This window comes from Ruditapes philippinarum, unplaced genomic scaffold (assembly GCF_026571515.1).
Source record: "Ruditapes philippinarum isolate M1 unplaced genomic scaffold, ASM2657151v2 ctg904_1_1_1_1, whole genome shotgun sequence".
NCBI classification, from domain to species: Eukaryota; Metazoa; Mollusca; class Bivalvia; order Venerida; family Veneridae; genus Ruditapes; species Ruditapes philippinarum.
This window is the reverse complement of record NW_026852177.1, coordinates 372,307-385,000: the sequence shown is the minus strand read 5'-3', so window position 1 is coordinate 385,000 and position 12,694 is coordinate 372,307. Positions and strand designations below refer to the sequence as shown.

The 12,694-nt window shown below is 32.0% G+C and overlaps 1 protein-coding gene across 1 annotated transcript in view; it reads right to left on the bottom strand.

Moving 5' to 3' along the window:
- Nucleotides 1–12,167, bottom strand: part of LOC132751700 (probable 18S rRNA (guanine-N(7))-methyltransferase) — a 12,224-nt gene extending 57 nt beyond the window's left edge. Inside the window, exons 1-11 of the mRNA XM_060741918.1 lie at nucleotides 12,033–12,167; nucleotides 9,108–9,145; nucleotides 7,770–7,865; nucleotides 6,748–6,830; nucleotides 5,829–5,925; nucleotides 4,120–4,216; nucleotides 3,449–3,499; nucleotides 2,627–2,712; nucleotides 2,147–2,254; nucleotides 589–678; nucleotides 1–45 (exon numbers count right to left, since the gene is read on the bottom strand). The exon at nucleotides 1–45 is cut by the window's left edge and continues 57 nt beyond it. Of these exons, the coding sequence (XP_060597901.1) occupies nucleotides 1–45; nucleotides 589–678; nucleotides 2,147–2,254; nucleotides 2,627–2,712; nucleotides 3,449–3,499; nucleotides 4,120–4,216; nucleotides 5,829–5,925; nucleotides 6,748–6,830; nucleotides 7,770–7,865; nucleotides 9,108–9,145; nucleotides 12,033–12,074 (833 nt within the window). The 5' untranslated portion in view covers nucleotides 12,075–12,167. The remainder of the gene's footprint in view (nucleotides 46–588; nucleotides 679–2,146; nucleotides 2,255–2,626; nucleotides 2,713–3,448; nucleotides 3,500–4,119; nucleotides 4,217–5,828; nucleotides 5,926–6,747; nucleotides 6,831–7,769; nucleotides 7,866–9,107; nucleotides 9,146–12,032) is intronic.
- Nucleotides 12,168–12,694: the final 527 nt, after the last annotated feature.

The window sequence follows — 12,694 nt, the reverse complement described above, 5'->3', positions numbered from 1 at the left end:
GATTTTCTTTTCCTTCCAGTATATTTTGTGTCTGGTCTTACTTCCCTGAAAAGAAAAAAAAATATGATTTGTTTCAAAAAGAAAAACTTTTTTACATCAAAACTTACAACCATTGAAATACTGTCAAATAATAAAGATGCATACATATTACCTGCCATGTAAGAAAAGCCTCTAGTTAATAAAATATTGCAATACATTTGCCTAAAAGAATTAGTATCAAACTAACAAGGAAAGTGAGCATGTGTTTAAATTGAACAATCAAGTGCTCTTTAAATGATGTTTATGTTCTTATATAAGATAAGAACATCTAGAACTCCAAGAACAACTGTAAAATGCTGTGATATCTTTTCATGGAAGAAATGGCGTAGTGGTTAAGGTTCCTGCCTCTCAAACCATGTGTCGTAGGTTTGAGTAAGACATGTTTACAGGTTAGTTCCAGAAAATAATATTGAATTTGGCTGAACTGCAAACCTTCAATATTTTTCATGACCAAGCTAAATTTCATATGTTTAAAATAAGCTAACTCTATCTTATTCCCAACTGAGCTTACCAGAAATAAAATTTTATGAAAATGATTACACTACTTACTTCCCTTGTCTTCTCCGTCTTTCTTTCTTCTCTAAAATCCAGTCTCGACTCTTCTTTAATGACTTTCCTCTTGCATTTTTCATTCTGTCTCTATAATTTAACATAATACACAAATTTCCACATTGATAATTGTGAATAGTGGTAAGTAAAAAATATAATACTGAATACTGATCTATGGCTGGATATTGCAAAGAAAAATCATATTGCGAATGCTATAAAAGTTTATAGTTTAATATTATGTCCCAATAAATCGCTCATGAGAGGTCCTTTAATAGAAGGCTTGGCACTATGTTTAAAATGGCATTGTAAATGAAGGAGTTTAAACAACAAATGCTATATGAGGTCAGTCAAAAATTAATAGAACACTTCTATATTTAATAGAATTTTAGGGTATTTTTATCAAAAAGTCATAGCTGAGATATACTTATATTGCGATATCTAAAAAACATATTGTGGTGTAAAATAAAATAATGCAATATCCAATATATTACAATATATGGTACAACACTAAACTGATATAGCATTCACTATGATTGCAAAATAGAGTTACAAAAACAAAAAACAAAACTAATTCATTAAATTCATATTAACATTAATTTACAGTATTATTACATGCAAAACATACTGACTTCCTTAATATGTTTTTTCCCTTGCACAAAGTTGTCTGCCAGAGACAGATATCATTCAACATGTTTCACATTTGAAAATTTGATGGCAAGTAAAGATATTAGTTAATACAAATTCATTTTAGTTTTATTGTGTCGGAAGCTATAAGCTTATTGAAATACTCTTGAATCCGTTCCTGGAACCAACCAGTACTAAGCAATGAATGTAAAGTTTCTTGTTCAAAGAAACAAGGGCTTGCCCATGACTGGGTACGAACCCACCTGGCCAGTAGTCTTTAGAATACTAGTCCAACATGTTAACCACTCAGCACGCCCCCCACTATTTTTATATTAAGAAGAAAAACGGAAGAACAATCAGACACATTGTATATGTATACTTCATATAATGTATAAGAATAAAACTGATATATTACATGTATTTGAAACAACAAGAAAATATTTCCCAAGATCTCGTTTCATGTAGTCTTTTTTTGTAATTTTTGTTTGTTGAAAGGATAAAATATTCTATATGTATTGTTTGTTTTTAAGTGGAGTTTCCACATCAAACTCTTACGGGTTTGTAACTTAACCAAGCCAACAGTCTGTAATTATGTCCATCCTAGGTTTCTACAGGAACCATCAAGGTATGCTTCGGACCAAGTATTGTTATGACAAATTCAATCACATGTATAAGATATTTTAATCTTATTTATGGATGGTACTAAGTAAAGGCTGTGATGATAGCTGGATAGCTTTCTCATACAAAGAATACAAAGATGCTAGTGCAGCTCAAACATACAGCGGTGAAAGGCAATTGGTTTGAGGTCAATGACCTTGACCAGTTAGCCATGCACGCCAAAGAAGAGGTTTTGAAAATTATAAATGATAAGATGTAACAAGAATCTAAATGAAACAAATATGTTTAAATTTAATATATATATTAAAGGCTTTACCTTTTATCTGAAAATGAAATTTGTGTCTTGGCACCTTGAGCCTCCTCTGTACCAAGTCCTTTAGGTAAAGTCTGTGATTGACCACCAGCAAATAAACATAAAAACATTCTGAAATATAACGAAAACATTTGTATAGTCTAATTTACAATATGAAACCTTGACCTCAAAAAAATCTGGACTAAGATCAGGATCAAATCTTATTCTACAAAATTTGAACCTACCTAATAATGGGCTTAAAATTGCATAAGATGGTGAAGTTTAAGAACATTTCAAAATCTGACACACTAAGAAAAATCCAACCTGAAAATTTATCACCTGATGACAAATTTGAGGTGATGACAAAATCATCACAGGTCAATTTGTGCTATAAAATAGTAATACACAATAAAATTTTTAAGTTGATCACTTTAACTTAAATACCAGTTATATAATTGATATCATAGTTATATAACTGATATCAGTATTATATCAATGCCTTACTTTTTAGCTTTTGTACTGTTTGGATAATCAACCACTAGACCTCCAGTGAACCCTGACTTCATAGCTTGCTGGGTAATCAATTCTAACTGAAAAAAGATATGTTTTCAAAGTTTATCTTCATATAATCAAGAGAGCATTGCCTTTTTTTTATTGAAGAAAGTCAAGAAACTAGGATACATGTGTCATGAATAATGGAAAAAGGAAATCAAGAATATAAAAAGAAAATAAAGAGAATACCAAAAGCATCTGGTCTCATATAAACTATTTTTCAGTTGAAATGTTTGCATGATAAGGATGATGATGTCTTATTTTAAGTAATTTAGTGTTAAGAAATGTGGTAAGAAGCACCAAACTACAGTATGCTGTGCGGATGGCTTCCACACATAGAGAAATTCAAAGACTCAGGTGGAATTATAATCCAGCACCATGAGGGGAAGTGACCTAAATCACTCGGCCATAGTGGCATCTAAAATCATTTTCTCACACAGGCAAATGAAAGACATACTTGTAAGTATCCCTCCAATTTTAAGGCACTATCCATACTTTTTCATTACAATATGTATTTATATGACTTATGATGTCATTATATAGTTTACAAAGACTTGTTCAATGCAAGTTTTTTATGAAATGACAATAAGATTCTTTTAATCACATGACATTTACATTTTTTAAATAGTGAGAAAATAACCAAAAGAGCAAAACAACCCTTTCAAGAATTATTATAATACTGAATATGTTTATCATAAAGAAATATGTAATTAATGCATTTAACTTATAAAGAGATCAGCAATTTATATATAAAACTAAAACATTCTCACATACCTGTGAACTACTTTCTGGGTATAACTGAAATACTGCACGAGATCCACGAGCCTGAAAATCATTCCAGAATTATAAACATGTGACTTTCTTCAATATCGTACTATAAAAGTGTTTTCATAAATTTTAATATGATATAAATAATTTTCATCACACACATTAATTCCCACACCTTATTGCCTTTCCTGGATAACTAACCAGTAATTACCAATTTCTCTCGAAAAGACTGACAACTATTGTATAAGTGGTTAAGTCAGCGATGCGTAAATATTGACGAATTTCGCGAATTGACGAAAATCGCTAGAATTTCCTATTATTATCAACAAACCTGTTTTCAGTTTGCACGCTAATCTGAGATCGGTGATTCGCTTATATTCTGGTAATTTAAATTTTCTAACTTTTTTGACACACTGACATATCCACTTATACAGTAATTCCACACAATTTCTGAATCAGCAGCAAGTGACAAAGTGACCATTAGACTCAATGTCAAAGAACTATGGCCTCCCCTTAGGATTGAAACAGCCATCTAATCTATGGATTACCAATTCGATGCTCTCCCTATTGAGTCTATCTTTTTTTTATTACAACTAGATTTGCAAATGACCAACAAAGCCTATCATAACAAATCATATGTTTGAACTTCTTATGTAACTATAAAAAGGAAAACTTACCATACAGGCATATAGTGTAGAGAAAAACTTGAGTAATCGCTTAGGCGGATGATGATATTTTTTATCAGCATTGCATAGCCACTGAAGAGCAGATATACTGAAATACACACAATCATTTTACTCACATATACACATGTATATAATAGAATAACACAGAAACTCAGTTTACTACATTACAAATGTTAACACTTTTAAATTCTTAACAATATCATATCAGAAATTTGCAACTGCAAAGGAAACAAAGAAGATTTACGGCAGAATTATGAAACATCAAACAAATGTCTACATGTATATTTGAATATATCTGTACATTTGACCTGAACTTTTCTCAATTTATAAGCAAAATGAATTTTTAAATACAAATGCCCTAGTTACAAATCTATATATAAATACACTGCCACCACATTTTGCTCAACAAAGTCCAACACATATCAGCAAGTAAGGAAATAGATATTAAATTTTCTTATGCTGTAGTAAAATAAATCAAATGCTTTGTAATTAATTACTCAGGCTTGGCGGTCTGCACTATTTCTGCGCATTTGAACTCATACTGTGCATCATTCTAAAATCATTCTAAAACAAAGCACTCAAAATTGATATCTTTTTCCTAAATATACATAAGAGCTTGTTTAAACAAGAGCTGTCAGAAGGACAGCGCGCTCGACTTTTTTAGTGCTTGCCTATAAAACAAAACTTTGACAGTTAAGGGCACACAAGACTTTAACTAGGAATTTCTAAGTACAAATCAAGAAACATTTTCACAGAGTTATCTTCTCTTGCTTACAGATAGGTCTCATGATGGCACATAAGAACTCCAACTTCCAAAGTAATATCTCAAATGGTTAGGTCAACAAGTGGACAAGAATGAAAATTTTAACTGAGTTTCTAAGTCAAAAAGGGCCATAATTCAAATAAAATCCTTAACAGAATTACCTTCTCCTGCCCATGTTTGGGACCATGATGGTAAACAAGTATTCCAACTTTCAATTTAATATCTCAACCAGTTCAGTCAAAAAGTTGACTGGTACAAAAAACTTAACCAAGATTCTAAGTCGATAAAAGGCCTTAATTTTTAAAACAAATCCCTGACAGAGTTACCTTCTCTTGCGTACAGATGGGGGTAATGATGTGAAATAGCATTAAAAGTTTCAAAGCAATATCTCAAAGGGTTAAGGCAATAAGTGGATTTTACCCATATTCAATGTATTTTCTAAGTCAAAAAGGGGCATAATTCTGTCAAAAACCTTGACAGAGTTATGTCCTCTTGTCTGTTGATGAAGGTCGTGATGGTAAACAAGTATGGTCAGTTTCAAAGCAATACCTCCAATGGTTTTGAAATAAAGTGAGGTGGTACAAAAAACTTAACCAAGCTCAATACACTTTCTAAGTCAAAAAAAGGGCCATAATTCTGTCAAAAACCTTGACAGAGTTATGTACTCTTGTCTGTAGATGGAGGTTATGATGGTGAACAAGTATGGTAAGTTTCAAAGCCATACTTGTAATACTTCTGAAATAAAGTGGGGTGGTACGAAAAACTTAACCAAGGTGTGACGCCAACGCCGACGCTAACGCCGACGCCGGGGCGAGTAGGATAGCTCCCCTTTTCATAGAAAAGTCGAGCTAAAAATGTCTCAGACAAGATCAAAAGTAACTTTTTCAGCCTAACAATTCATGCTTCTAAAGTTACAGCTTGAAAAGCTACAAGTTACCTAATAACTCCATCAAATGTTCCCGGCTTGAACGGCATACCATAGCCCATATCTCCTAACACCAGGTCTCCCTCAGTCTCTCGTTCAACAGCCACATCTAAAAATGCAAACCTTATAAAATAATCATGGAACATTGCAAATGTGGGTTTGTCTGGGGTACAATCAAAATTAACAATTAAATCTTAACAGGTTCATGATGAACTACCTTTCACAATAGATTGAGCAGCTTGCTTCACTTATTTTGATATATTCACCATAAATTAATGCAACACCATAAAGTTGTAACAGTATGTTCATCTGTACCCCTTGATAATCTTGGAAGTTCCCAAATGTCTTAATTGAAGTAACTGAAATAACACTTTACTATATATTCTACTGCTTCAATATTTCTATTCCTTCTTTGTGTGATGCATTTTTCTCGACTTTGAACTTGCTTCATACTGTCCATTGTTGGTTTAAGGCATTTTAATACATGTTTCAGAATAATTAAATTAGGCTGTTGGCAGTATAGGGTCTAAACCCCTACTTCTGATTGAACCCCATATGCTGGGGGTCTTGACTCTTTGATCTCAAGTGGGTCTGGCTGGTAGAGCTCATGATTGGAGGCTGTAGATGAAAGGACTTCTCTGTTGTGGTCAAAGTTAGTAAAGATTTGTGACAAACAAAACACCCTCTTAATCTATCCATCCTAGCCATAAAAATGTTAATGATAATAGTTGCCATCAAATTAAAGGGAAGGTTTTTTACAAAAAAAATTATTAATAGATCAAAAGATGAACTGAAAAAAAACTTGGAAAGTGGGTTTAAGCCCTACAAGGTTCAGGACAATATTTCCTCATATAACAGCACTTGTTTGCTCCAAGAAGTAATGTTTCAACTTAACCGAGTTGCAATTTTAGCCTATAATGACTGTACCTACCTAACATAGATGAACTAATATCTACACCAACCCAGTAATGTCCCTGTTCTGTTAAACATTCACCACTCAGTCCAGATCCACATCTATAAAATACATAAAAACAAATGAGCCGTGTCACGACAAAACCAACATAATGGGTTTGAGACCAGCATGGATCCAGACCAGCCTACGCATCTGCGCAGTCTGATCAGGATCCATGCTGTTCGCTATCAGTTTCTCTACTTGTATTAGAGTTGGTAAGCGAACAGCATGGATCCTGATCAGACTGCACGGATGCACAGGCTGGTCTGGATCCATGCTGGTCGCAAACCCATTATGTTGGTTTTGTCATGACACAGCTCAAATTTCATATTGGTACATATATTTGATACAGTTATGGTGTACAATTTAGTTACTTTTAGTTTTGCTCAGTTATAATTAAAAGTATTTCAAGTACAGTAAAGATTTAAAGGCCCATTACACCTTAGAAATGTTATAATTTTTATTTCTCAAAAACTTTCTATCTTTAGTTATAGTATCTTGTCTCAGTTTCCATACTCATTTGCCACATACATCAACAACCTTTTGCTTATTTTGCACTGTTTGCATGGAAGTCAAAATACTAATTTCTTTACATTTTGCTACCTTTATATCACATCACTGCATGTTCAGCGACAATTTTTTTCAGTCATAAATAACTAACATGCTCTTAATCTATTATTTAAACATTGTCAATCACATGTTTGGCATTTCGAAAGAATTACAAAAATATGGATTTCTGAGGCATTATGTGCCTTTAAGTTCTAACTGATTTTATCCAAAAAGAAAACAACACATAAAGTTCATCAAAACTTGTTGTACTGAAACTGATTTCATAAGCTGATATATATTTGACTTCACAAGTGGCAAGATATGTATACACTATGTACTTTTCAAAAAATCCAATATAGGTTTGGCCTGAAATAGTTAGATTCAATTACAAAACAACCTTTAATGGCATACCCACAAGTTTTACTGAATGGAGTGGAAAAGCCATCACATACCCTACATCCAAGATAAAGCACGGTGTGTCTTCTGGAAGCGCTAGTAATTCAATTGCTCTCTCTGACAACTGGCTCTGTATCTCTATCATACGAGTGCTAAAATATAAATCATATCATCACCTGTTATTATCTTAAAGTGACATTATATATTATGCTCATTTTTTCATTGTCAAGGTCAGTTGAATATACTACATGTACATATTTCTAAAGATTGTTGGTTATTATGTAGTAATTGTGTCAATTTGTGATTGACCTGCAGTTGATATTATAAATTATAAAAAGACTGCCCCACTCTTCTTATGAATTGACTGGTACATGTAAATTATTATTTACAGAAATTTCCTAGGGCCATGTAAGTTATTTATCTTTCTTGTGAAGTAAATTGTAAAATTAAAGGAATTATGGCAAAATGTAAACTTACCGTAAAATTCCTTTTAAACGCCCCCGGGGGCTAAACATTTTCCAAAAGGGGGGCTATTATTACAACACGTTTTTCCTAAATAAAAAAATCATTGAAAATACATTTAGTGTAACATAGGTTGGTAATAACAATAAAATGTGTTAAGATTTTAAAGTTCATGTGATACATTTTTGTGTTTACTATGAAATAAAATAGATTCTGAAGGATTTGAATAAAATTACGGATTTATTAAAGAGTTTCATTCAATCATGAGCAGATTTTTCTGTCATATCTAAAAACCTGGGGGGGGGGGGGCTTTTATTAGGGGAGGGGCGTTTATTAGGAATTTTACGGTAATTTGACTTTCACCTGTTTATATACTATATACCCTTGGATGGGCATAATGCCACTTTAAAGCACAAATGATAATGTATACAAATCTTCTTCCTTTACTTGACAGGTTTAAGGCTCTTAAAGACCTTAAATATTTTTTACCATTTGTGTGTTAGCATTTTTATTTTTCAAAAGTATTTTTTTTTTTTTTTTGGTTACCAAAAATTCATTTTTGAAAGGAAAATTTTTTTTTAAATATTGATACATGTCAACCTTTTAGGACGAACCTCTTGTCATGGTGTGCAGATTTGGTTATGTTTAATATACTGAATTTTTTATAGTTTTTGTAAGAAGCTAGAAGCTTATGCACACACTCTTGAATGCATGCTTATAACCAACCAGTATGGAGTAATGAGTGTCAAGTTGCCAATTGCTTGCCTTGCACTCATTTTGAACCCACGCAGTTATATTAAGTGATCCTTAGATTACTAGTCTGATGTGTTAACCACTCAGCCATTTATTTGGTTTGTTTTTATTGCAAAATTTTAAAATAAAATAAATAGTGAATAGTAAATATGAGATTATGTATAATAAACATATCTTACTTTGATGTGTATTTCCTTGCTTCTTCTTCATTATAAAACTGCAAGAAAAGAAAAATTAAATCATATTCATGTTGTAATTGTAAAACATATCTTTTGAGATTTGGCATTTTGTATATCTATGTACTGATCACCAGCCCCAAACAAAATCTAAAGAAATTCTCAACTCTTGTGGTACTGAATGGAAAACATGGAAACAAAGTTAAATGGTAATTAATTGAACTGTCTGTATTCTGAATATCTTAAGACATTGTAATTTAATCTGTATTCAATAAAGCTTGACACTGACAGGAACCGTTTTGTACATTTTTAATACAAACTATTGTAATGTATGTGCGGCAAAGTTTGCCTGAAATTTTCCCTCCAAAGGATGATGACATGAAAATTCAGGTGCAGGTACCTGTTCAAAACAGAGACCAAATTAAGTCATGAAATGAATTTGAAATAACAAATACAATGTTGGCTGGGGCCCGATTAACTTGTGAATGTTTTGACTGTAATTCTGGAGTCATCCCTTAGTCAACTAGTCACATGGTAAACTTGTCACCTTACTTGTCATCTATTTCTTGTAATTTCAAATAGTTGATACATGTATATTAATTATTATCCAAAAATTCCATCTTAGTAAAATTATCTGAGATACATAGAACTAAATGTAATACTTGTATAAGTCCTGATGTATCTGTTACGTAAAGTTTTGCGAAGCACCACTTATTAAACAATTTTCTTACTACAATGATTAATATTTATTACATAAGCTATTTAATACTAAGGATTAATCATCATTATAAATACTGCCATTATTGTCAGATATTTCACTAATATTGTTTATTCACTTATTCAGGTTATAGAATATAGTTTGTACCTTGCCATATGTTTTACTCATTTCAAGTTTCAGTCGCTTATTCCCCGGAATATCAAATATTTCAAACTTTTTTTTGATTTGTATAGTATAGAATATATTTATTCCTTCTTTTTCTTTTCTTTCAATGTTTGATCTATGTAGTTAAACTAGTTTTTTTTATCTTAAAGTCAATTAAAATAGAAATTTGCGACTGAATACTTGAAAAATAATTGTCTGCTATTTTTAGGAGTTTTAGATGTTGCAGACAATTAATAAAGATTACACAAGGGGTGTTGAATCTTTTGTGTATTGGTTTAGTCCTTTCATCACCCTTAATCCTTTTATCACCACTATGGCACTATGGAAAATGTGCGATTTTAAAGTACTTTGTACCCTATCATTTTATATTTTGTTCTTTACTTAACTTGTCTGCAAAATTCAATGTTGATTTTTTCTTATTTTCACCCATCATTTCATATTTTGTTCTTCATTTAAAATGACTGCTAAATAACTAAAAATTGGAAATAACACCTCATTCATGTTATTCATATTGTCAATATATTTCCCATTTACACTCTATGACAAGAGGAATAACAAACAGGGCAGACCTAGTTCTATAACATCAGACGTTTCCATTAGTACTACATACACTCCAACATAGCAGTAAAAGTGGAATATATTTTATTGGATTTATTTACATAAAATTTCGAAGGCAAGTCATTTATTTCTTTTGTTGCACATTTATGCAAAAATGTGTTAAATTTACATTCTGCATATCTTTTGACTCAAAATGTTGTTTTTGTAGTAAATTACGACGGTTTATATACAGTAGACTGTCCAGCATATACAGTAGGCGCAATCCGGTCAACTCGTCCCCTGGTCAACTCGTCCTCTGGTCAACTCGTCACCTTTTTGGTCAACTCGTCCCCTACTTTTGGTCAACTCGTCCTCAAAGAGTCAACTCGTCCCTAATATGGTCAACTCGTCCCCTACTTTCGATCTATTCGTCACTATTATGTTGTAAACCAATGTCTTTATATAGTTCTTTTTATGTAGAATTAATAATGAATTTGATTGATATCGAAATATTAATAAAATAACGTCTTTTTTACGTAAAATTTTAAAATTTGCAAGCATTCAATTAATGTTTAATCAATCGGATTTTTAATGTTAATTAAAACTTAAATTAGGTCCAACTCTATCGGATTTTTAATGTTAATTAAAACTTAAATTAGGTCCAACTCTTTGATTTTTAGACTGTATATGTCTTAGACAAATTTGTAGCGAATTTGTGAAATGCCTTCATGGATTCATACACCCTCCATGTCCTCGCATTAAAGAGATAAATATATCTATTATAGTTGACCAATGCCGCTACCAACGGTAAAAAATACACCTTTCTCCAGAGACAGACGCACCAGCTGTGAGACAGGTACAGGAATGGGGAGTTGTCATCAACGGGACTTCTAAGAGAATTCGGGAACTTATATAATCCCCAAGAGTTGTAAGATGTCAAAAAAAGACAATGAAATATGTGCATGCAAAAAACAATGAAAGTGAATATATATGATATAATATTGACAAAAAAGACATATACTATATGATATTTCATCATTGCATATGAAACATGTTTTTATACAGTAAATGTTGTTGCTATTGATCGTCTTCGTGTTGTTTTTTTCTGTATGTAATTTAATCAGATTTATGCATAAATATACTTATTATTAGATAAAAAAACTCCAAATATACGCATACAAAAAGCGTCAAAATATGTCCAATTCAGTAATTTTATAATATATTTTAACAGTCTATAATAATTTATGGAATATATGAAAAACAAATAATAATGAAATATAGGGACGAGTTGACCAGGGGACGAGTTGTCCAAGGGACGAGTTGACCAAAATGGTGACGAGTTGACCAGGGGACGAGTTGACTCTGAATCCAGTAGGCTGTCCAGCACATCCTGACAAAAAGTAAGGGCAAATTTTAGGGCAATATTTGAGAAATTTAAGTGCTGGGGTGACTGACATGGGATGGAATTATGGTAAGTGTGTTAAATGCGGTCTCAATTTATAACTTACAATCTCAGGCGGCGCCTGCCTCTCTGGTCTTCCACTTGCCATGTGTTCACCTACTTTCAATTACGATAGTGAATTTAACCGGAAGTTGACATATGCAGATAGACGTATATTCGAATCTTAATTAATTCTGAAAAAACAAAGCTTCACTATTTTTTGTCCTTTATTTGTTACTATCTTATAAAAAAATGATAATATCTAACAAAATATGTTGTTAAATGTTTCTAATGTAGGACTTATTATCTTTCCTAATTGATATACGCTCGATCGGTTAAAAAGTTAGGAAACTTGAAATGACTTACAAAACAAGGTTCTACAAACAATACGATGTTTGTGCACAATCAACGTACGTAGACCGACTTCTTTCGTATCTATATGCCAAAAAGGGGAGAGATTTTGTCTAGAAAATAGAAATAATGTGAATAAATCTTTTGACTTATTGAATAGTAAAGAAATTGAACATGAAGTGCAACATAAACATGCTTGTCAAGAAAGGTATAAACATTCATCTAGAACAAGGTCAAAATGAAACTACACAGCCTGCAATTATCCTGGAAAATTGCATTCTTTTTCGTTTTGTTCGAATATTTTTCGACTTCCTGCAAAAAAGTATACTGCTAAGATTGATCACAAGAAAAACTACTATCAAATTTTAGGTGTTACAC